General features: G+C 42.3%; 1 protein-coding gene across 2 annotated transcripts in view; it reads left to right on the top strand.

Moving 5' to 3' along the window:
* The first annotated feature begins 568 nt into the window (after positions 1-568).
* Positions 569-26,066, top strand: part of LOC137525497 (guanylate-binding protein 1-like) — a 42,401-nt gene continuing 16,903 nt past the window's right edge. Inside the window, exons 1-7 of one of the 2 annotated variants that reach the window (XM_068246616.1) lie at positions 592-648; positions 4,252-4,478; positions 6,638-6,765; positions 8,438-8,547; positions 10,183-10,370; positions 12,588-12,836; positions 18,575-18,852. In XM_068246616.1, coding sequence (XP_068102717.1) covers positions 4,277-4,478; positions 6,638-6,765; positions 8,438-8,547; positions 10,183-10,370; positions 12,588-12,836; positions 18,575-18,852 — 1,155 coding nt within the window. In that variant the 5' untranslated portion in view covers positions 592-648; positions 4,252-4,276. Of the gene's footprint in view, positions 649-4,251; positions 4,479-6,637; positions 6,766-8,437; positions 8,548-10,182; positions 10,371-12,587; positions 12,837-18,574; positions 18,853-26,066 lie in introns of both variants that reach the window. The other variant, XM_068246617.1, reaches the window with a different exon arrangement.

Genomic DNA, 26,066 nt, shown 5'->3' with positions numbered 1-26,066 from the left:
CTATACTTCACAATTTTCTGAACGCTAAACCCTGCCTTATGTCACTTACTGTCCTTAGATTCTTACACTCCAGTCACTGTCTCATATCATCCTTAGTGACATGAGACAAGGATTGGGGTGTAAGTACCTGAGGTTAGTGACATGAGGAAGAGATTAGACTGTAAGCTCCCGAGGTCAGTGATTTGAGGGGGGAGGGATGCCTCTTGCACATAAGGCTTCTGTAGGCATGTGCCTTATGGAAAATTCGGCCCTGGCCAGGGTAAAATAACCAAATGATCACTTGAATGCTCATTTACAAGAATTTCAAGTGGTGACCAATACATCTACTCAACGCTACTTCACCAAAACTGCTCTGATGAGATATAACAGAGAGGGTTGAAAGAGCTGCTGTCAAACGAATGTTGCTATCTGTACTATGTGCTTTATTTTTATATGTGCAGAAGGAGATAAAGAGAAATGAGCAGATATAACTTCTCACATGAAGCATCGTAGAAGCAGGTGTGGTTGATAGCGGATCTGTTCCTTTCACTTTCACTTGTGTATGACTGTCTATAAAAGCCTAGCTATCACCAGTCATATAGAGCTCTGCATCTTCTACCTCCTGCTGCAATAAGAGTCTCCTCTGCACCAGCACCAATACACACCAGTGTGAGTACCTTGCACCATATTGCATTTTGTTTTTTCTGTGTTTTTAAAGTTACACTTTCTTTTGTTGATCATTATCTGTATGCATTGCAAGGATCTTAGCAAAATGCATTAAAGAAAACCTCTAACTAAAAAACATTCCCCTGGGGGTACTCACCTCGGGTGGGGAAGACTCCGGATCCCATCGAGGCTTTCCTCGTCCTCCCGTATCTTCGGTGGTCTCGCTGTGCCCCTCTGAACAGCGGGGATGTAAATATTTACCTTCCCTGGCTCCAGCACAGGCGCAGTATTGACTCTCCGCTTGGAGATAGGCGGAAATATCCGAACGCTGTCGGCCCGCTCTACTGTGCAGACGCCTATCACCGTGCAGAGAGCCGCAACAGCGCCCCCGCTGGAGCCAGGGAAGGTAAATATATAAAGCCTTGTCAGGCTTGTCGAGCGCGGATTGCGGGACACTTCGGGGGAGCCAGCGCTGGATTACCTGCAGCTTCAGGGATGGGGGGAGCCTCATTGGGACCCTGAGGCTTCCCCATCCCGAGGTGAGTACCCCCCACACATACAATTCATTATATGATTTTTTTTTCACTTCTGTGTCACTTTTTACAGTTTTAAACTGGAGCTCAGGGCTTAAAGGGTCAGACAGAAGTCCACATCTGCATAACAAGGCTCAGTTGATAATTTTTGTCATCTTACCTTCTGTCTCCACCCCATTCCTCTCTAAGCATATAAGAAGAGTTTTCTAATGTTATGTGTTTCTGTTTTCTAGTCAGAGCCAGATCATCCACAAGGCAATTCTAGGCAGCTGCCTAGGGCCTTAAGAGAGTCTAGGGGGCCTGTGGATGCTAGCCCCCACCAAATCTAACTTAAAAAGCCAGGTGACCATCAGTGTTGGGCAAAAAGTGTGATCTTGCCTAGGGCTCCATTTTATCTTAAACATTTTCTGTTTCTATTGCTAGTGTTTCGGTGGCAAATTAACCCTGACTTAAATGAGGGCAATGACAGGAAGCCTGCAGAAGTTGAAGTATGTTACAGGAAAGCATAGGCCAGGTTCAAGGAGGGGTCAAGACAGGAAACAGACAGAAATTGGTCAAGTTGCAGCAAAGCTAAAACGAGGCAGCAGACCGTCATTAGTAAAGTTCAGATGGAGGTCAGTGTAGGTGGTATGGTGGCAGACATGCTTAAAGGAATACTATCGATACCCAAGTGTTCTAAAATGACAATGTACAAATAATGTCTAAGTTGTTGTGTAAACATTTTCCTACCTTTTATGTTAAATATCAGAGGCAAAAGCTGTAATTTATTGAGGGTAGGATTAAGCTATATTGGGACAAATCAATTGCAGAAGGGGTGTCTGCTTCAATGCACAGCCAGAGTTGCATATCAGACTACAGAAAGCAACTATCAAACTCTGAAAGCAAAAACAGTATGAAAAAGCTGTGACAATTAGTTACATTTCCTGTGCTGTCTTCAGACACGTCAGTCAGAAACACAGGACACAGGAGCTGCAGCTGTTGGGAGCTCTCTTCTCTGTCACACACAGAGCTACACATAGAGTTAACTGATCAAGTGTGAGGGGAATTTCCCCTCTCCTCATGGCTCAGTCAGCCGTCAGTTTTGGCGTCAGTAAAGTTTAAATGTATATTGATAACAGTAAACAAAGAAGTTGCTACTAAAATGTATACACCAGTACTTAGCAGCACTTCCCAAACAATTCCTGTGCAGATTGAAAAAAATATGTGAATCGATAGTATTCCTTTAAGTTGGGCTAGTTCAAAGATCAAGGCAGGCAGCAAAACATCAGGTTCAAGCAAAGGCTGAGTCAGGAAGCAGACTGGCATAGGTCAAGTTCAGGAAAAGGTCAAGGTGATTCAAGGTTATCAACAAGTCTTGGACCTGTTATTATTATTATAATACTACTCCGCTGCACCCACCCCTTATTACCATTACCCCCCCCCCCCCCCCTGGATCATGATGTGGACTGACTAAAAGTTAATCCTGCATTTATTGATGATGGATAGCTGTATGGACTGATGTCATGGATTCAAGCTGTATGCACCTGTTTCCATTACACTGCTCCGGAAGCAATTGAGCCCGGCAGTGCATGTTTTTTTTTTTTTTTTTGCTTTTATTAATTTTTAGTATTTATAGTGCCAACCTCTTCTGCAGCCCTGTACAGAGTATATTGTCTTTTCACTTATCTGTCCCTTAGAGAGACTCACATTCTAATCCCTGCTATAGTCATATATCTATGTATGTATTGTGTAGTGTATGTAATGTCTAGGGACATTTTTTGGAGGAAGCCAATTAACGTATCTACATGTTTTTGGGATGTGGGAGGAAACCAGAATGCCTGGACAAAACTCACACAGACACAGGGAGAATATACAAACTCTGTGCAGATAGTGCCCTGGCTAGGTTTCGAGCCAGGGAGTCTGCAAGGTAAGAACGCTAACTAATATGCCACCATGCTGACCACTATGCCACCATGCAGACCTCTATGCCCCCATGCTGGTATTGGAATAGTCACCACACGCTGTCAGAATTAACAGTATAGGGTGCAACATGCAACAGTGTAGGGTTTTCAATACTTACTGTGGTGTAGGAGCCAAGCCAGATCACCCTAACCAGCAGTGCAGTAGGCATTGTATGCTTGTGCCCACAGACAGTCCTTGGGTAAACGACAGCTCATTGGCCCCCGAAGTCCCCCTCGCTGCTCTCGCTCCCTCTGCAGAGTGGCAAGTGGAGTGTTAATGAGACAAAACTCACAGCCTCCTGATGTTACACAGTGAAATCTCTCCAAAGCAGTGCCCCATGGTCATCTCCTTGGTGACAGCAATGTCATGTGATGCACCAGTTCATGTATGTGTCACATGATGAAACCCACTGTTACCTGACTAGGTGTGTGGGAGACACATCTGGCAATCCATGAAGGAGAAGGGGTGGACATCTGACTACCAATAGAGGGGCACATCTGATTATATGGTAGAAGGTGGGCACATCTGACTATCTATGTGAGGGAAACAGGGAGGCACATCTGGCTATGGGGGAACATCTTATTATGGGACTTCTGGCTACCTATATGGTAGGAAGGGAAGAGGGGCACATATGACTACTTTTTTTTTTGGGGGGGGGTAATAGCAACATTACCTTGTATGGTTTAATGTAATAAGGAAAGGGAAAAAGGGGTGGGGAGAAGCATGAATTAAAAGGCATGGCCTGTGTTAAGGGGTGGAGATTAGGGCACCAAAGCTTATGTGCCTATAGGCTCCTGAGCTGTAAATCTGGCCCTATTAAGCACACAACAAGTTGAGCACTATTTGTTGTTCTTTGCTCCTTATTTTTGAGATTACAGTGAATTATTTGACCATATTAGGACAATTTATCCTCCAGAACACAACAGAAGTCTTTGACAGCATGCATTTTCTTGGATAAAGCCCGATTAAAAAAAATGTATATGTATATGATCTCCCCAAATAATATTAAGTAAATTCAAATCAAATGAACAATAATGTTGTGCTATGTGTATGTGCAGATTACAAATATTTAAAAACCGATCTAGTTTTTGAATTTGAAAAATTAGCTCAATTTATCTTTATCCTTTCTTAGTAGAGACTAATCTGCACCTCTTAGTATGGAACCTGTAGTGAAAATGGACTCTCCTATTTGCCTGATTGAAAACACGGAGGAAAAAGGGAGACCAAAGCTCGTGGTGAACCAAGAGGCCATTAACATTCTTGCCAAGATCAACCAACCAGTGGTGGTCGTGTCCATTGTTGGTCTGTATCGAACAGGGAAGTCCTACCTGATGAACAAGTTGGCCGGAGCTCAGAGAGGTGAGTGCTCAATGATTAGACAGAGGATTGACTTACGAGGTTGTAGAACACTGAAGAACATGCTTAAATGATTACAGGCCTGGTGCCCTGACATCATTGGTCATGGAAGCATTTGAAAAACTGATAATGACTTATCTGAAGTCCATCACAGATTCCCTGCTGGACTCTTTGCAATTCGCCTACAGGCCTAATAGATCTGCAGACGATGACGTGAACATGTGTATGCATTATGTACTACAGCATCTAGACACCCCAGGAACCTACACCAGGATCTTATTTATAGATTTCAGCTCTGCATTTAATATCATAATTCCATCACTGCTGCACAGCAAGCTCTCCCAGCTACACATACCTGAATCCATCTGCAAATGGATAACCGATTTTCTAACCGACAGAAGACAGCGTGTCAGACTTGGTAAACTCACATCAAGCTCTCTGACAGTCAGTACTGGTGCACCCCAGGGCTTTGTGCTTTCCCCACTGCTCTACTCACTTTACACCAATCACTGCATCTCCACAGATCCATCTGTTAAGGTCCTGAAGTTTGCAGACAACACAACAGTAGTTGGTCTCATACAAAACGGGGACAAGTCTGCATACAGGCATGTAGTGGGACAGCTTTCCTCCTGGTGCAGCAGCAACGACTTGGAACTAAACGCTCTCAAAACTATGGAGAGGATAATAGACTTTAGGAGATCTCCCCCCCAGCACCTCCCCTTAACCATAAATGGATCCACAATAACCCAAGTAGAGTCATTCAAGTTTTCAAGTTTCTTGGGTCCACGATCTCAAACGACCTAAAATGGGACAACAACACTGCCACTATTGTCAAGAACGCTCAACAGAGGATGTACCGTCTACGGCAGCTGAAAAAGTTTGGCCTACCTCAAAATCTAATGGTGCAGTTCTACACTGCAATCATCGAATACACCATAACATCATCTATGACTGTATGGTTCGGCTCCTGCTCAGCATTAGAAAAGGGGAGGCTGCAGCGGATCATCATCATCATCAATCAGCGGGAAGGATAATTGGCTGTAGTTCACCTTCCATGCAGGATCTTTACGCTAGCAGGTGCAGAAAGAGAGCACCCAAAATTGCCTCTGACCCCTCTCACCCAGCTCACTCCATTTTCCAGCGCATGCCTTCAGGAGTAAGATTCCGGTCAATCGCTACCAAAACCTCTAGACACAGGAACAGCTTTTTTCCTCAAGCAGTAGCCATACTTAATGCTGAACCACGCTAGAGCTGCTAGGACCTGAAAGTAATCAGCTAGAACTGAAAATGAACAATTCTCACATTGCTTACTGCCAATATACTTGCATAATGTCCTTGACTTGTAATATACACACTGCCTGTCCTTGTATTATTTTTGTTTATGTTTGTTAAGCAACTGCCAAGACAAATTCCTTGTAGATGCTAACTTACTTGGTGAAAATAAATTGATTCCAATTCTGATTCTGATTCTGATAGGAGTTCATAAACAAAAAAGGCAGGGGTGCCTACTGCCAGTCACTGAAACTTTGCAACACTCACCCTGGTCATATCATAACTCAATGAGAATTATTGTAAGGTTAGTTAATAGATTTTTCTCTGTTGAATTATCTTGTGTAGACAACTCAAGGCAGCAATGCCTCGGCTGGCTTAACTCCGGCTGCCTCCTGTTCAGTATATGCAGAGTGGCACAGGGAGCTCTTTCATATTTACCCATTCTGGGCTCTGAATCTGATCTCTTCTTCCGCCATGCAGCAGCACTGTATGCGGACATTCTCCTTTGGGCTCTGATCACATCATGTGATCGTAAACCAAAGGAGAACGTCTGCATACAGCACTGCTTCATCTGCATCCAGATTCATCACCTGGAATAATTTAATAGGAAAGCGATCCTAGTGCTTTCTTTGCATATGGCTTGTGAAGGCTGAAGAGTAGGCGTATGCTGAAGAGAGAAAATGGGGGTGGGGGGGGGTGACAGGGTTCCTTATGCAAATGTGTCAGCATGACTGTGGCCATGCAACTATTCCCCATCTAATAACAAATATTTAAGAAAAGTCAGCCCACATTTGCTAGATGACTTTATGTTCTTTAAAACTGTGCAACCCGAACTGGTTAGGGCTCATTCTCAAATTCCATTCATTGTTTTCTTTATTTTATATCTTAAGGCTTCGCTCTGGGCTCAACAGTTCAGTCCAAGACCAAAGGCATCTGGATGTGGTGTGTTCCTCATCCCATTAAACTGGATCAAACACTGGTCCTCTTGGACACAGAAGGTCTGGGAGATGTAGAGAAGGTAAACCATAAACTAAGGTTTCTTAGGACACCTGATCTGAAAATAAACTAATGAAATAAATGATTGTATCGATCTTCCTTTTCCTAAAAATATTTTCTTTAGATTTTCCACAGTTTTATTTTATGTTTAAATCTACTTTTTAAGTTTTAACTGTTTTATTTTATTTTTTATTTTTTTGCTCAATGTCACATTCATTGAAGTATGCCAGAGCTAAAAATCCATGAACTATTGACCCTTTTTATCTCTTCTACTGCTCTCAAAAGCCATTTTCTTCTAGAAGAGTGTTTTATAGTTGGAAATTCTGATCAGTAGTCACTTCCTGTCTGAGTCAGGACTGAGTCAGCCACTTACATACCTGATATTTAACCCTTTCAGGCAGAGAAATAAGAAAAGGAACACAGCATGATTATTTGTGTGGTAGGGACTGTACATACCAATGTCTAGCTCATCATGTTACAGGTCACTTTGGATATCCTTTAACACACATAGAGCAGGTCATATATTATGACCTAAAGCAGATAAGTACTTTCACCACATTTTCCTTTTCCAATAGGACCTCAAGGATACTGTCCCCTGGTGTCCTTATATCATCTGTGTGGCCTTTTATTAGGACTCTCATCTTGGTGCTTCATATAGAGTATTTGTTTTTCTTCTATGCTTCTTATTCCCATTCTTCTTTTATTGATTTATTGCTTTGATTTATTGCTTTGCATTTTTATTTATGTGCTCTAACTTTATAAAAATATATATCCACAACGCTATTTGGTAAAAGTACTCACATTTTTATTAAGAATTGTTGTGCATAACATGAAAAAAACATTGATTTTAAGCCAAATATCACCTGTCCCCTTTAACATATTATGCCACCAATCACATACACACCTCACTCACACTCTAACTGCAGAGAATTGTTTTGGACAAAAAAAAGTTTGATTGTCCACTTAAAATAATGTCCACTCCATATATATTTTGTACTTTGGCTGTTTAGTATTTGGGGGATAATTTTACCCACTTCTCCAGCTAACTTTCAAAGTACTTAGTTCCCATGCAATGCTAGTGGATTCCACTGGATTCCACTGGATTCGGCCTCCTTATACCTGAAAAAGTCACTGTTTCTTGCTACTGATTTACACCCTTAAACAAAATTCTATTAGCGAGTGATTTATGTGACCATTTTTGCATTATCATAGTTTTTGCTATCATAGACATCCTAATTTCAAAATAGTGAGAAATATTGTAAAATAGACAATTCATTTTTTTAAAAAGGCATTGGTGCAGACAACATTATTATTTTCATAAAAATGACTGTTTTTTGTGTAATTTTTTTCCCCCAAACATTATTTAGTGCAAAATATGAAGGTTCACAAAAATGTCTCCTCTGGTTAAGTTGTGTTTTGTTTTGTTTCCCAGCAAAAACAATTCCCGTTTTCCCACATAGTACACACACATATATATATATATATATATATGTATATACCACATACCATCTTACCTATGCTATTGATCTCTACACATAATTTGCATTTACAAAATTGTATTAATTCAATTTCTTTTAGTGCATGTATTGTTCACTTTCTGATTTCTCTGAATTTATCCCACCTGGAAAGTTATGGAAGGTTCTAATTATGAAAAAGGGCCGATCATTTCCATTAATGTTTTTCCATTTTTTTAGGGGGATAACAAAAATGATATCTGGCTATTTAGCCTGGCTGTGCTTCTGAGCAGCGCCCTGGTGTATAACAGCAAAGGCACCATTGACCAGGATGCCTTGGACAAACTAAAGTATCCTTTTATCACAGGCTGCAAGGAAGTATTCTACGTAAGACCATAATACATGGACATTAACTAGTAGCAGTCAGCAGACTTAAAGTGTACCTGAAGCCACATGTGACATGATGAGATAAACATGTGTATGTACAGTACAAGACATATTAATGACCAGGCTGTTTTACTTGCTTTTTTTGCTGCCTGAAAGAGTTAATATCTAGGCATGCAAGTGGCGGCTTCTGTTTTGTCTGTACCTTGTCAGGAATATAGTAAACATCACTGATAAGCACATTACAGCCATAAAAGTTCTCCTGGCAGAATACATCTCATAAGGGCAGGGAGGGATAAAATACAAGAACTATTAGCCTATTCTCTAACACTGGGACACTTAATAGGCTGCCACTGATTAGAGACAGTAAAACATTCAACCTACTCTGTAAATGTTTAAATATAAAAGAAAACCCTGGGATACTTAAAACAAAAAGTAATTTTTAGGAGTAGGAGGATAAATATAATTGTTTATCTTATCAGTTTATTTTCCCTGTGGGTTCACAATAACTACATTTTATTCAAGTTCAATTCTCAACCAGATCTTTACTAAAAGAACACATTTGTAGCATTAAATACATATAAAATATAACTTTTATTTAATATCAATATATTTGAAGTTATATAATAAAAGTTCGGGCGCACCAACTTAACGCGCAATCAGTAACAGCTTTGGACATGCAAACGACTTAGCACCCTAGTTTGCATGTCCAAAGCTTTTAGGCGTGCTAACTATGTTAGCACCCTTTTGTGAATCAAATTGCAAATTTTTTCACAAAATGGAAAATAGCATTTTTGGTGTTAAAATTACTTTGGAAAAAGTTTGCAAGCAACACTGTTTTTTTTGTTTTTTTTGTTTTTTTTAAACGTTGGACTCTATTCACAAAGGGCAGTTTGGTAAAATCATTTTGTTGGGTAAAATACCTTATTCAGTATTTTCCAAATTCACTTAAGTTTTTCCGCATGAGGCAGAAGAAGTTTGCCGAACAAACATGCCTAAATTCTTTAAGACCTTTACCAGTCGTCTAGCAGGGCAGCCATGGAGCTGCATGTATGTTTCTCTGCAGTGTATCTTGTCATCCCTTTAGATGTGCTGCAGCCACCAGGGGGAGCTCTTCTGTACAACAGTATACAGATTTTAACATCTAAAGGGATGCCGAAAAGCCCTCAAAATTATTTCCCTCCTCTGCTTTGCTTCAGTGAAAGACCCACCTGATTCTCCATCGCATCAAATCAGAATGAGAAGCAGGGCTGTGGCTCACCCCATTGGCTGCCTGTCTCTCCCTAAAGGCTGTCTGTCAAATCTACCGCACAGAGACGGCATGGAGAGAGCGGGTTATCGGCTGCTATGAGCTGGAGAAAAATACCAAACACTTTTGCCCGGTAAACCAAATGTGGAAATCTTTGTGAATTGCAATTTCTTGACATTTCTTGAGACAATTACAGCACAAGTTAGTAATTTACCTCACCTAATATTAATTTTCTGTGCAGTAATCAGTTTAGTGAATTATAATTAGGTAAAATCACATGAGGCAAGACAATGCAACCCAAATGTTAATAACATGAGATAAAATGTTAAAACTCCTTATTTCAATGCAACAGATTAGTAGGGGAAATCACTGAACTAATAAAGGTGAAATCAAAAGACAATGAGGACGAAGAGGGAGAATATTCCAGGTATTTCCCCATATTCATCTGGGCAGTCAGAGATTTTATTCTGAAGCTGGAGATTGATGGAAAACTGGTCTCAGAGGATGAATACCTGGAGAATGCTTTAAAGCTTAAAATGCGTATGTATTACAATCTTACAATGCACATCATGTGAACACAATCTTAAACTTTTGATGAACATTCTTGTAAATGAGATCTTATAGCATTAGAACCAGGCATAATAGAATAGTAAGCAATGTTGCGTATTTGGCCAGCTTAAGATTCAAGGTATATGTGGTTCACTGTAATGAGGTTGAGATCAGTGAGCTGTCTACGGTGGCACCTACAATTTACATAAAGAGATCTTTGTTTAACCACTTGCCGACCGCGCACTCATACCGCGCGTTGGCAAAGTGGCAGCTGCAGGACCAGCGACGCAGTTCTGCGTCGCCGGCTGCAGGCTAATTAATCAGGAAGCAGCCGCTCGCGCAAGCGGCTGCTTCCTGTCAATTCACGGCGGGGGGCTCCGTGAATAGCCTGCGGGCCTCCGATCGCGGCTCGCAGGCTAAATGTAAACACAAGCGGAAATAATCCGCTTTGTTTACATTCGTACAACGCTGCTAACAGTAGCAGCGTTGTACCAGATCAGCGATCCCCGGTCAATCAGCGGCCGGGGATCGCTGTCACATGACAGGCAGGAGCCTGTTAGAGACTGCACAGGACAGATCCGTTCCTGTGCAGCCTTGGATCTCCGGGGAAGGGAGGGAGGAGAGGGAGGGGGGGAATTTCGCCGCGGAGGGGGGCTTTGAGGTGCCCCCCCCGCAACACCCAGGCAGGCAGGACCCCCCCAGCACATCATCCCCCTAGTGGGGAAAAAAGGGGGGCGATCTGGTCGCTCTGCCTGCACCCTGATCTGTGCTGGGGGCTGCACAGCCCACCCAGCACAGATCAGCTAAAACAGCGCTGGTCCTTAAGGGGGGGTAAATGGTGGGTCATCAAGTGGTTAAGGACAACCGAGGTGACATGTGACATGATGAGATAGACATGGGTATGTACAGTGCCTAGCACACAAATAACTATTCTGCGTTCCTTTTTTTCTTTCTCTACCTGAAATAATTAAATATCAGGTATGAAAGTGGCTGACTCAGTCCTGACTCAGACAGGAAGTGACTACAGAGTGACCCTCACTGATAAGAAATGCCAACTATAAAACACTTTCTTAGCAGAAAACGGCTTCTGAGAGCAGGAGAGAGATAAAAAGGATCAATAGTTAATACATTTTAGCTCTGTCATACTTCAATGATTGTGTCATCGAGCAAAAACAATAAAACAGTTACAACTTAAAAAGTAGATTTAAACATAAAATAAAACCGTGGAATATCTTAAAAAGTCATTTTAAGGAGAAGGAAGATAGAAACAATTGTTTATTTCATTTGTTTATTTTCACCTTAGGTGTCCTTTAAATACACTTCTGTATTACCAGTTAGACCAAATAAGAGATGCTCTTCTTCTCATCTTGTGGGTGCTGTGGAAGCCATTGTAGTGATCCAACACAACTTTTGAGCCTTAGGCCATTTTCACACCAGCAAAAGCATTATAGGTGCAGTTCACTATAAGTGAGGCTCTTTAGCGCTCACTTCCTGTGGCCAAAATAAGAACTGCATGGAAATGTATTGAAAACATACGCTTCCATGCATGTGTACCACAACAGAAGCGCAATACAGTTTGAAAAATCTAACTAACTGTAGGGCCCCCTAGGTGTCACCATCTAATACTCCCTTGGATCCCTGCAGAGTTTTGCCAATGGAGCACACTCACCTGCCTCATCCGTCCACTGGCTTGCTGCTCCTGTGTCTTGTATCCATACCCACTAGCAGCCTGCACCCTGTGACGCAACGGCATGTACATTGTATGACCACATGTATGCGGCAAGGTCAGATGGTAAAGGTGCCCTGATGGCTGAAGAGAGGACGCAGGAAGAGTGTGCTGGTGGGCTGGTGAGTGAGCATCCTGCTGCCAACACTATGCCCGAGCCTGGGGAGCACTATGTTAGGTGGAGGAAATTATTACACAATAATATAAAAATATAATAAAAAACACTTACACTTTGTCCCAATTATTCAAAAATACTTACCCATGTCATTGATGTTTTCCCATTGCTATCATAGCACAGACATAGGAAGAGCTTGGCTTTTTAAAGGAACCTTAGGGGTGACCGCTTAAACCAGACAACTAAAAAGATGTGGGTGACAGAAATGGGAATTCTGCAAGTGAATGTAAGGAAATAAAACTGATACTGATATGGTGATACCCTAAATGACCCTGATTTCTCTTATGTTTTATTCAATTTACAAAAGCTGAAAAATCACTGAAGAACATGGAGTACAACCATCCAAGGAACTGCCTCCGGATGTATTTCGGAAAGCGGAAATGTTTTGTGTTCGATCTGCCGACTGCAGATAAGGAACGTCTCCAGGCGCTAGAGGAAGTGTCCGAAGGGGAAATCAATCCTAACTTTTTGTCTCAGAGCCAAAAGTTCTGTGACTATGTTTTCCAGAACTCTAAGGTGAAGAGGGTGAAAGATGCAATGATAGTCACGGGACCACGTAAGTTCATCTATGGTTCTCTAAAGGGAAATTAAACTACATACTAGAGATAGTTTGCAACTGGCGGTAATGCTAAACACAAGAACAACTGGGAAGGAGAGAGAAGAAAAAGGAATGGGCAAAGAAGGTGAGCACTGTAGATAGAGCTGGAAGTGGGTTTGAACACAGAACTGTCAGAAAAAGTAAACAGAAGGCATTTTACTAGCACATAAGACCAATCCAATACCAGAGGACTAGTGGACAAGGTGAGCCAAAGGAAGGGCATTCAAAGCAGACAAGTGAAGATTATCTGATGGGGTAAGTAAGGGAGAGGGGACTTGCAGAGATAGGAGCACAGGAGATGGCTGAAAAGATGGTGGCATAAAAGTGGCAAAAAGGGTGAGCACATGGAAAAGAGACTGCCAATACGGTGGTGAATATAGGAAAGGGCATAGACAGGGAGGATGAAGAGACTGGCTGAGTTGGAGAGTACAGAAGAAGAGGCTGGCAGAGGGAGTGAATATAAGGGGAATACCACAGAAAAGACAGGAGAACGCAGAAGAGGGGACTACAGGAACCTGGCTGAGAAAGTGAGCACTAGACAGGCATGGTGGAGATGTTAAAGAGAGGTTAAGAACAGGAAAGGGGACTGGCTGAGAGGTTTAATACAGAAAAGCAGACTTGATGACAGGGTCATAACAGGAGAGGGGACTGGCTGAGAGGGTGAGTATAGAAAAGGGGACTGATTGAGAGGGTGAGAAGAGAGGAGGGGACTGTTAGAGGGGAATGGTTGAGAAGGTGAGTAGAGAAAAGGGACTGATTGAGAGGGTGAGAAGAGATGAGGGGACTTTTAGAAGGGAATGGCTGAGAGAGCAAGTAGAGAAAAGGGGACTGGCTGAGAGGGTGAGAAGAGATAAGGAGACTGTTAGAGGGGAATAGCTGAGAGGGTTAGTAAAGAAAAGGGGACTGGTCAAGAGGGTGAGAAGAGATGAGTGGACTGCTAGAAGGGAATAGCTGAGAGGGTGAGTAGCAGCAGGGCGCCTGGTCCACCAGGCCGACCAAGTAATTGCCTGGGGTGCCATGTGAGAGGGGGTGCTGCCGCGGGGGAGGGGGGGACCCACCAGATTGTGGGACCACCATGGGAAACTGGCTTCCTGCGTCTGATAGACGCCGCACCACTTCTCTCCCGCAGCCCGCATCTCACCAGGAGTCTTTCGGCAGGCAGAGCAGGGCTACGGGAGATGGCGTCCAAAGCCCTGCACTGGAGACTATTTGTGTCTCCAGTACAGGCTTCAGGTACCATCTTCTTATAGCCCTGCTCTCTGCCTGTCAGCATGGGAGATTCATAGCCACTGGCTGCAGGCAAATCATCGGGGAAGCTGCGCATTGGAGGAGTCTTCTGCAGGTAAGTAAATGCTTTTTTTTAAAGGTGCATTAAATTTTCTGGTGAAATGCTGCCCACATTACGATTATTTTCTGGTGAAATACTGCCCACATTATAGATTATTTTCTGGTGAAACATTGCTGCATTACGATTATTTCTAGTGAAACATTGCTGCGTTATGATTATTTTCTGGTGAAACATTGCAGCATTAAGATTATATTCTGGGGATACATTGCTGCATTACGATTATTTTCTATTGAAAGATTTCTGCATTATGATTATTTTCTGGCGAAAGATTACCACATTACGATTATTTTATGGTGAAACATTGCTGTGTTACGATTGTTTCTAGTGAAAGATTACCGCATTACGTTTGATTTCTAGTGAAACGCTGCTCACATTAAGATTATTTTCTGGTGAAAGATTGCCGCATTAAGAATTACAGCGCTGCGCAATATGTTGGCGCTTTATAAATACAATAAACAAATAAATAATAAATAAATGAATATTTTCTGGTGAAAGATTGCCGCATTACGATTATTTTATGGGGAAACATTGCTGCACTACAAATATTTTAGGGTGAAAAATTGCCGCATTATGATTATTTTCATGAGGTGGCACCACGGGGTTGGGGGGGGGGGGGATCCAAAGGTTTTCTTAACTGGAGTGACAAAAGTGGTGAGTAGAGAAAAGGGGACTGGCCGAGGGAGTGAGAAGAGATGAGGGGACAGTTAGAGGTGAATGGATGAGAGGGTGAATAGAAAAAAGTGGACTGGCCGATAGAGTGAGAAGAGATGAGGGGACTGTTACATGGGAATGGCTGAGATTGTAAAAGAGAAAAGGGGACTGGCCAAGAGGGTGAGAAGAGATGAGGGGACTGTTATGTGGGAATGGCTGAGAGGGCGGGTAGAAAAAAGGGGACTGGCTGAGAGGGTGAGAAGAGATTGAGGGGACTGTTAGAGGGTAATGGCTGAGAGGGTGAGTAGAGAAAAGGGGACTGGCCGAGAGGGTGAGAAGAGATGAGAGGAATGTTATATGGGAATGGCTGAGAGGGCGGGTAGAGAAAAGGGGACTGGCTGAGAGGGTGAGAAGAGATAAGGAGACTGTTAGAGGGGAATGGCTGAGAGGGCAAGTAGAGAAAAGGGGACTGGCCGAGAGGGTGAGAAGAGATAAGGAGACTGTTAGAGGGGAAGGGCTGAGAGGGTGAGTAGAGAAAAGGGGACTGGCTGAGAGGGTGAGAAGAGATAAGGAGACTGTTAGAAGGGAATGGCTGAGAGGGTGAGTAGAGAAAAGCGGACTGGCTGAGAGGGTGAGAAGAGATAAGGAGACTGCTAGAGTGGAATGGCTGAGAGGGCGAGTAGAGAAAAGAGTGACTACAGAGAGGATTGTCTGGCTAAGAACACATGAAAGGGCAAGATAAGATTATTATTATTATTATTTATTTGTAAAGCGCCAACAAATTCCATGGTGCTGTACAAAGTAAGGAACAAAATTGAGGCACTTTAAATAATACAGACAATGGTGTACATCAAATATAGACAATGGTACAAAATACAGAATTGGTAATTACAGTGACAAGTGTAACACTATAAATTAAATGTACAGTAGAATCCCTTTTATAGTAAAAATGGTCAAAGTTGCTAACTATTAGTGATGACGAGCGCAAATTTCACATAATCATAATTTTGCATCGTAATTTGAAATTATGATACAAAACCGCAATGCAAAATTTCAGGAAAAATCTTAATTAATTTTGTTTGTAAACGTAAATAGCAATTTTTGCAATTCTGCATCATTTTTGCTATCATCACCATTTTTAAAATGCAAAGGAAAAATTATTTCTAAACTGTAATTTTTCCACCAATTTTGCATAATTATGCACAATTGTACGTAATTACACAAATTACAAATGGAGGACTATTTTAGGTAGATGAAATTATTACAAAATAATAATAAAAAATAATAAAAATGTACACTTTGTCCCAATTATTCAAAAAACACTTAAAGAGGAACTCCAGTGAACATTTTTACTGTTGGCAGGTGATGTAGCTGCTCCATGGTTTTTTGGCAGTTGGAAACAGCTGTAAACAGCTATTTCCCACAATGCAGCAAGGTTCACAGACAGGAAACTGCCAAGAGTACGTACTTTTCTTGTGGGAGGGGTTTCTTGTGGGAGCAGTTTCACCACAATATCAGTCATGTAGCACCCCCTGATGGTCTGTTTGTGAAAGATTTCTCATGTAAAAGGGGGTATCAGCTACTGATTGGGATAAAGTTCAATTCTTGGTCAGAGTTTTTCTTTAAGCATGTCATTGTTTTTTTACATTGCTATCATAGCACTGACATGGGAAGCGCTTGGCTTTTTAAAGGAACTTTATGGCTGACCATTTAGGGGTTCCAGCCCACCCACTTGTGTCTCTGACTGACATATGACACATAAGCTCGGCCACTTTGCACTATAGGTGGGTAAAGAATACCGCAGGGGCCAAAAAACTACAGCAGAACTTCTATTTTATCTGGGTTTACTATACTAAGCATTACTTCCATATACTTGTAATGGGGCTTGGCCGAGACTTGGACATTTAGTTTACTATACCCAAAGTATTACTATACCAGCAGTTACTATAATGAGATTATTATGTATAACAAATTGGAAGACACAAAATGATTAATAAATTCCTACACACCAAAGGATGAGAGAGCCCTGCCCTTCAGAGCTTACAATCTAAAGCACAGAGAATGTGAATTATTGATATATGCTCAGATCACTCTACATGATAGACACATTCTGCAGGAAAAACATGCCATGCACATCCTTCAGAATTTAGCTAGTTACACTTTCAGAATTCAAACATGTAATGCTTACTGTATTTTTCTTCTGAGCAAACCTAGAATTAATAATCTTTATAATCACTCTGGAATGCACAAGCCTAGAAATGAACACATTGTTGCGTGAGCACAAATCCGAAACTATTAAAAATCAATCAAACCGCTGTGGGCTTCAATCTACTGCAACTCATGTACTTGCTTCACCTTAGATCTACAGTATGTCCTGTTCGATCGATACAAAATCAATTGAAAGTCAATCAATGTGACATTTTGGGGTGGAAATAAATTCCCAGCAGATGTTATGATATGTTATGTTTTTACCAGTGCTGTACCTCCATTATACCCACCTTTTGAAATTTCAATTATTACCTTTATTTAGATGTTATGATAGTCATGGAATCTGCTGGGAATGGAACTGGAAAATACTGTATATTCCTGCATATAAGACTAGTTTTTAACCATTGAAAATCTTCTGAGAAGTCAGGGGTCGTCTTATACGCCGGGTGTCATTGATGCCGGGTGATACGCCCTGTCCTGTTACCGCCTCTCAGATCTCCCTGCTGAGGGAGCGCAATCTATTCTTCTATACCGCTCTGATAAACAGGTAGACAAGGAGAGCTGACCAGTCTACTTAAGGAGAGTTGACCAATGCAACAAGTCAATTGACTATATACTGTTATATATTGGGTAACACATACAGTACAGCACCAGTATCTGTTCATACACAGCACCAGTATATGATTTAATTTTAATTTGGTGTACGTTGAAAGAGGGGTAGTCTTATACGAAGAGTATATCCAAAACGCTATATTTTAACTGGAAAAGTTGGGGGGTCGTCTTATACGCCCAGTCGTCTTATACGTTGGAATATACGGTATATAAGTATATAACTGGAAAATGATAAGTATATGGACACTTTAACCCCCTCCCGCCTGCCAAATGCCGATTGGCGGTGGGAGGGTGGGAGCTACAGGACCGCCTAACGCCGATTGGGGTCAGGTCCTGTGGGTGGAGATTAGTGGGGATCGCACGTGTGTTTATGACATTACCACTAGAGATGGCCCAACCTTGGAGAACTCATGGAGAAGCACATGATCAATTTGATCAGCTGATAGATTTGTAAGGCTCTGATTTTCTGGTCATGATCATGTGTTAAACCAGGAAGTCCTCACAGCAAATCAGAGGCTTACAAATCTATCAGCTGATCAAACTGATCATGTGCTTCTCCATGAGTTCTCCAAGGCTGGGCCATCTCTAATTACCACCAGCACTTTATGTTCAACTGCTTAGTGAGGGAGCATGTGATTGTTGCTGGTTTTCTAGGCTATTATATAACAATTAAGTCCTTGTGCCTCTTTCCTTTAATAATATTTTTTTCTAATTTAGGCTATATTTAATTTTATACGTTTTTTTTTCCCATTCAGGATACTTATCAGTTGTTGATACAGTGCCCCTACGAATTCATTTTGTGAAGTAATTTCAGTTTCAAGGTATCTTTTGGACTGTAATCATCTCTTTAAAATCATTTACTTTTTTATTTTTGAAGGATTGGGTGAGCTGGCAAAAATTTACACCGAGGCCATAACCTCTTCAAATTTTGCCTGCATGGAGGATGCTGTGCTTTCCCTATCTGAGAAAGAGAACAAAATGGCTGTCCAGGAAGCCGCCCAGTACTATGAGGACAGGATGAAGGAAGTTGTGCTGCCCACTGAGACACTCGACCAGTTCCTAGACTTAAGCAAGAAGATCAAAAATGATGCTGAGAAGATATTCTTGAAAAGATCCTTCAAGGATGAAGATCGCCACTTTCTTGGAGAGTTTCTGGTGAGTCTTGATGTAAAAAGGATGACTCCTTATAGATCTTTTGCCACGAAGAATGCAGATTTTACTTCGTTAAAATATTTGCAACTTTCTGATATTTCATGGTAGATCACATTCTATTGAATAACCCATATAGATTGCTGCTGTGAAGAAATAGTGGCATTCTCTCTCTTTTAGTTGGTAACATTTTGTTTCAAGCTGCCATAATAAGAGGGTTTCTCCTGCTTGTGTTAAAGTAAAATTAATTAAAGTTAATAAGAAGCCTTTCAGCAAAGGAAAATATTTGGATGGAATTCCTACAAGTAAATTCCAAAAGTTATGCAAAATTATGTTTTTTTGCATAAACAGTGAAAATGTTTGCTTGACGTGCTTGATGGACTGTAGAATTGTATTAAAGTGAAAATGCAAAGATCCTAAGAAAAAAATCTAAAATAAAAAACACAACAATTCAAAAGACATTGTAACATATGGTAAACTTATTATTAAAAAAAAATGCAAGAAATTACAAATTTGTAATTTAGCAATGCAAACGTATCATTCGTGAAATTCAGAATGTGTTCAAAATTCCTTGCGAAATTTCAGAATTTTGGCAGATTCTGAATTTGGTAATTCCAACCAACCATTCATTTTAATCAAGTTATTGTATAGTAAGCTTGAGAATATATTTCAGCAACTGTGGCACTAAGCAGTGGTCTTTTGGCGGGTTAAGGCTGTTTTATCTGATGTCCTGATTCAGAAATCTGACTTCTAAAGTTCTCCCAGCATAAGTGATGTCATGCGTTTTTTATGTAAAAGGGTAGACTAGTACAAGAAGCTATTTTTTAATGGGCACCAATCGCAAAATGCTGTACACAGCTGTCAAGTATACTTATTTCTGCTCCAAGTAGTAACTCACATTGTGCTCCACCCTAATGGTTTCACTGCCAAGACATCCTCAGAGGTGGAGTACAGGTAGAAAAACATTGTCATTGTAAAGCACTTAGTAATTGATATTGCAGAAGCTTGACTGTAAATTATATCCTTGTCTAATATTGCATGATTGGAGGAACATTAACCTCACTTAACGACCGCCTAACGCCGATAGGCATCGGCGGGTCGTTAGCGGTATAGCGTGGGAGCGGCCTTTCCATGCCAGTTCATGGAGGGTGTCTCCGTGAACAGCCGGAGAGCCGCCGATCACGGCCAGGGCCGGTTTAAGCAACAATGGGGCACTAGGGCAAAATAAACCTGGGGGCCCCCCCAACAGATACCCCGGAACAAAAATCGGCATTAAGGGGCCTTTTTTACAGCTGGTATAGTCAGGGTGTGAAGCCCCAATCGGTCGGAGCTCCACATTCTGGCTACCCCAGCCTGCATGGGGGACAAGGGGTTAAAAACTTGAAATGACAAAAAATACAGGGAGATCGGGAGCCCAATCTGGTGTATTAACGTTGGACTGACGTCAGGTAACTAGTAGTATAAGAATAATACTCACAAGTGTGGGTTGCTGTAGGCAACCACTCGTCTTGGCATGTGGGGGAGTACCGCCCTCGCTCGGCCTTTTCCCGTCCGGTTTGGTCGTCACTCCAGAAAAGTTCAGATATGACAGGGTATACCTGGTATCTGTGGATCCTCTAGGGGGATATAGCGTAAACTTGAGAATGGTTGGAGGCGCCCGTGTCGGATCGGGAGGACTATAAATATCGTCCCCAGTTTGTGTGCATGTATGTGGTACTGATATTACCGCTCTACAACTTTAAAGGTAGCCTACCTTATTAGTAGTAATCAAACCATATGAAAGGAAGTTCAAAGTTTATTGGTGCACATCGACAACGCGTTTCACGGTCGTAGCCGCTTCATCAGGTCATATATACGTGCTGCAGTATCCTGTGGTGTGCTTGGGCGCCCAAGCACACCACAGGATACTGCAGCACGTATATATGACCTGATGAAGCGGCTACTACTAATAAGGTAGGCTACCTTTAAAGTTGTAGAGCGGTAATATCAGTACCACATACATGCACACAAACTGGGGACGATATTTATAGTCCTCCCGATCCGACACGGGCGCCTCCAACCATTCTCAAAAAAAAAAGGGGTTAAAAAGTTTCAGGAGGGGGGACCCCACATAATTTAAAAAAAAATAATTCCTGCACTCTAAACATAAAAAAAAAATTGGGAAAATAGGAAAAAATGCCAGGGGTCTTCATACAGCCATATTGCAGCTGTATATCATCCCTGGCCAAAGCACTGCGGCTGCATATGGGCCTCCTGGAGACCCCATCAGGAAATTTATTGCTCTTTCTTTTGATGCATGTAAAATTACACTACCGTTGGGTTTGCTACTAAAAGAGACATTTACCGCATTTAAAAGTATACTTCTTTCGTTTGAAACTTTAAAATCGATTTTCTCAAAAACTATAAGGTCTTTTTGAAAAATTGTTTTTTCCTCTTATTCCCAATGATCTCCTTAACATATCCTGCAAATTTAGGGTTTCTAGCATTTAAGGTGGATTTGCTATTAACCATTAAAGTCGGCGGGATTTTAAATGTGTATTTTTTTTCCTTTGAAACTTTAAAATCAGTTTTCTCAAAAACTATAAGGTCAATTTGAATTTTTTTTCCTCTTGTAGCTACTGGGGGCCCCTACAAGCTCTGGGGCCCTGGGGCAATTACCCCATTTGCCTCTATGGTAGCGCCGGCCCTGATCGCGGCTCGCCGGCGAAATGTAAACATGCGGGGAAGAAATCCCCGCTGTTTACATCATACGGCGCTGCTGCGCAGCAACGCCATAAGGCAGATCGGCAATCCGCGGCCTCTGATTGGCCGGGGATCGCCGGCATCTGATAGGCCAAAGCCTATCCTAAGATGCGCAGGACGGAAGTCCGTCCTGCACATTACAGAGCAAGAGGGAGAAAAATTCCAGTTGGAGGCAAGCACTTCCAAAAGTATAAAAAGCTCTTTTATTGAATCATCAATAAAAACATGTGGCTATACGGCGACAGCCCGCTGTTTCAGGACTCAGCCCTTTCTCAAGCCGAAGTGCCCACAAACTGACAAAACAAACACCATCCTTATATAGTGATCTAACTTCCCCTTTATACTTTTGGAAGTGCTTGCCTCCAACTGGAATTTTTGTCTACTGGATCCCAGGTGTGGGGAACCCTTGAGGCTTGAGCACGCCATTCCCCCTTTTGAGTGAGTGCCACTCTTTTTACCACATACTTAAAGACTGCTGTCACACCATAGAGGATGAGCACCACGGGGGATACGTTGTCTGGACAGATACCGGATACTTTTTCTTATACGGAGGAGCATGCAGCTCGGGTCCTGGCAAGGACGGGTGAGGGTGCCCATTTTTTACAAAAACCGGATGCTAAACCTTTAAAGCGAGAGCTGGAGATTATGAAAAAGAAATGGGTGGAGCTGGACATGCACGCCAAAACATTGGCGGAATATTGCCGCACTAGAAGGATTCCAAGGACAATTCGCTCTCAGGTGTCACCTATGATGTTCCTTGGTGACCAAGACTTTTGTTCAACATTTGAGAGGATATGGAACAAGGCGGCTTTTGACACCATGATCCTCACTATAGAGAGGATCCATCAGGAATTACCTGTATTGGAGAGAAGGAGTCTAGCCTTACTCACCCAATTAACAGCCATTCTACCAGCTGAGGAAATGCAATCATTTGTGGATCAGTTGGCGAAAAAGATGGTGGCTCACACAAAGATGATAGAGGAAACCAAACGTTCTAAGTTCCACCGGGATGCAAAACTGGAATTTTTGTCTACTGGATCCCAGGTGTGGGGAACCCTTGAGGCTTGAGCACGCCATTCCCCCTTTTGAGTGAGTGCCACTCTTTTTACCACATACTTAAAGACTGTTGTCACACCATAGAGGATGAGCACCACGGGGGATACGTTGTCTGGACAGATACCGGATACTTTTTCTTATACGGAGGAGCATGCAGCTCGGGTCCTGGCAAGGACGGGTGAGGGTGCCCATTTTTTACAAAAACCGGATGCTAAACCTTTAAAGCGAGAGCTGGAGATTATGAAAAAGAAATGGGTGGAGCTGGACATGCACGCCAAAACATTGGCGGAATATTGCCGCACTAGAAGGATTCCAAGGACAATTCGCTCTCAGGTGTCACCTATGATGTTCCTTGGTGACCAAGACTTTTGTTCAACATTTGAGAGGATATGGAACAAGGCGGCTTTTGACACCATGATCCTCACTATAGAGAGGATCCATCAGGAATTACCTGTATTGGAGAGAAGGAGTCTAGCCTTACTCACCCAATTAACAGCCATTCTACCAGCTGAGGAAATGCAATCATTTGTGGATCAGTTGGCGAAAAAGATGGTGGCTCACACAAAGATGATAGAGGAAACCAAACGTTCTAAGTTCCACCGGGATTCACAGGATTATAAAGATGGATATATCTATTTGTGGCAAAAGATGGTCCCTGCTAATACCATTAGAAGGTACAATAAACCCAATAGACCTAAGGGAAAAGTACCACGTCCCCGAGGAGGTAATCCAGGATCTTCCTCAGATTTTTTGTCCTCTCGGGAGAGTTCACCCACAGGAAGAGGAGCAGTCGGAGGGGCGGAAGTAGGGCAAGGTACAAACGCACGAAGAGAACCCAACAGGAGCCAAATGGAATTACGCAAGAGGCCGTGATAGATCAACCACAGTTGGTTGTCAATATTTCTGGACATGTATTGACACCAACAGAAGAAAGGATCCTGAACTTTGGTTTGAACTTCAGTCCCACCAATACTCCTGACTTCTTTAAGTTAGATCAGGAACTCTTTAGATTTTTTAGGACCATTAAACTTAAATATTTTTTTGGGATGGCTCCACAATACAACAATACAGAGGAGGGACGGGATGAGTTCCAGTTTACCTTGAAAGAAACAGGTTTAAGAAATAGGAGTCAGTTTACTCCCTCAGGCAATATGATAATAGATAATTTTTGCACTAAGGTAATGGAAGATCTTAAAATGCTAGAACGAACACAGCAGAGGACAAGGACACAATTTAATCTCACCAGAGATGAACGAATAGCATTGGACAATCTCAAGAGGAGAACTGAATTGACCATCCGTCCAGCTGATAAAGGGGGTGCCGTAGTGGTGCTAGATAGCATCTACTATGAGGAGGAGATCAGGGGACAATTGGCACAGTCTGAGATTTATTGTAGGATACAAGAGGATCCCATTGTTTCTATACAGGGAAAAATTAAAAGCATAGTTGAAAAAGCAAAGTCCAAAGAAATTATTGATGAGGGTCTAGCCAAATTTTTGATAGCAGAAAACCCTATACCTCCAAGGTTCTATACTTTGCCTAAGATTCACAAGGACCCGTGCCGTCCACCGGGGAGACCCATTGTGGCCGGCACGGGTTCGGTATTTGTGCCCATTGCCCAATTTCTGGATAGGATATTACAGCCTATTGTTCTGACTCTAGATTCATACATCAGAGATACAGATATGTTTCTTCAAAAGATCAGGGACTTAGAGATTATAGGGGAGGATCTCCTTCTAGTGACATTGGATGTCGAGAGCCTCTACACCTCCATCCCACATGATGGGGGTGTAGAGGCCATAGACTGGTTCCTGATGACTAGGTCAGACGTGTCTAGCGACCAACAAGTGTTTTTGTTGGACTTATTGAATATTGTTTTACGCTGTAATTATTTCTCGTTCCAGGGTGAATTCTACTTGCAGCAACGGGGTACGGCGATGGGGTCGAACGTGGCCCCGTCCTATGCTAATCTCTATATGGGTTTGTATGAAGAGGCTTTTATATATACAAATCGTCTGTTTCAGCAATATGCCAGATGTTGGCTGCGCTATATAGACGACATTTTTTGCGTGTGGGCGGGGCCACGGTCGACCCTTGATGCATTCCTGTTTAATTTATCCCAGAGCTGCAATGAGATTAGACTGACTAGCCATATTAGCCCTGATAGAGTCTCTTTTTTAGATACTTCAATAGAGAGAAAGGGTGATGTCCTTGTCTCTGATCTGTTTGTGAAAGACACTGACCGTAATTCTTTGTTACATTATGCTAGCTTTCATCCCCCTCATGTTAAAGATGCCATTCCAAAGGGACAATTTAAAAGGTTATCTAGGATAATATCTGATCCAGATACATTGGAGAGACGACAGCAGGACATGGACCTAAAATTTCGACAGAGAGGATATCCACGACAGGTAGTGGGAGAGGAAACTCATTCCCCTAGGAAGATCCACAAGCAATTTAGGCTCCCATTTGTTTCTACCTACAATACATGTAGTCAGGAGGTTGGGAGGATCATTAGACGCCATTGGCGCCTATTAAGTGAGGCCTTTCCACGCATTCCAGAATTTAGATATCCTCCACTTCTGTCCTTTAAAAAGGCCCCTACTGTTAGGGACAAGGTGTTCCATCATGCCACACCATCCTTGGAGACAGGTAGGAGAGTGGGAACATATCCGTGCCTCGGGTGCCATCTTTGTGGACATGTCATAAAAGGCTCAGAGTTTAGACACCCTTCTAAGGGTACTAAATATGGGATCAGGGATTTTTACACATGTGATTCCAGTTATGTAGTATACCTACTAAAATGCCCTTGCGGGTTGGGATATGTTGGGATGACTACCCAAAAAATACGAGACAGGATATGTTCCCATAAGAGTGCTATAAGGAATGGAGATAGGAAACAGGCAGTCTCAGCTCATTTTCTTGAAATGCATCATAATGTATCCCAACTCCGTGTACAGATTATTGATGGAGTTCCACATAGTTGGAGAGGTAGACATAGTAGGGTGAAAGAGCTATTAAAAAGGGAGGCTGGGTGGATTAGAAGATTGGGAGTGTTGGGGGAAGGGGGGCTAAACAGAGAATATGACCTTGGTTTTTGCATCTAACTAGATCTCTGCTTAGGACAAAATGTGTTGCATGCTCCTTTAATGTATATATTTGCTCTTTATATGCAGAGCTTCATCTTGCTGGTTTGTGGGGGGATCGTGGGAGAGTTTATGGCTTAACACTAATCGCTGTGCCGCCGCTGAGAGGTAAAGTACTAATGTTCTGTTTATGTTTATGTGTGACGCTGGTTGCTATGGACGCGCTTCCCGTGAGCTGATGGACAGCCCTGATTGGCTGCTTTAACAGGCGAAGTGCACGCTGGGGCTGATGAGTGTGAGTGGCGAGTCCCCGCCTCTTGGGGGTGTCGGCTTCAT

The sequence above is a fragment of the Hyperolius riggenbachi genome, chromosome 7, assembly GCF_040937935.1.
Source record: "Hyperolius riggenbachi isolate aHypRig1 chromosome 7, aHypRig1.pri, whole genome shotgun sequence".
In the NCBI taxonomy this organism is placed as follows: domain Eukaryota; kingdom Metazoa; phylum Chordata; class Amphibia; order Anura; family Hyperoliidae; genus Hyperolius; species Hyperolius riggenbachi.
This window is presented reverse-complemented; position numbering and strand designations above follow the sequence as displayed.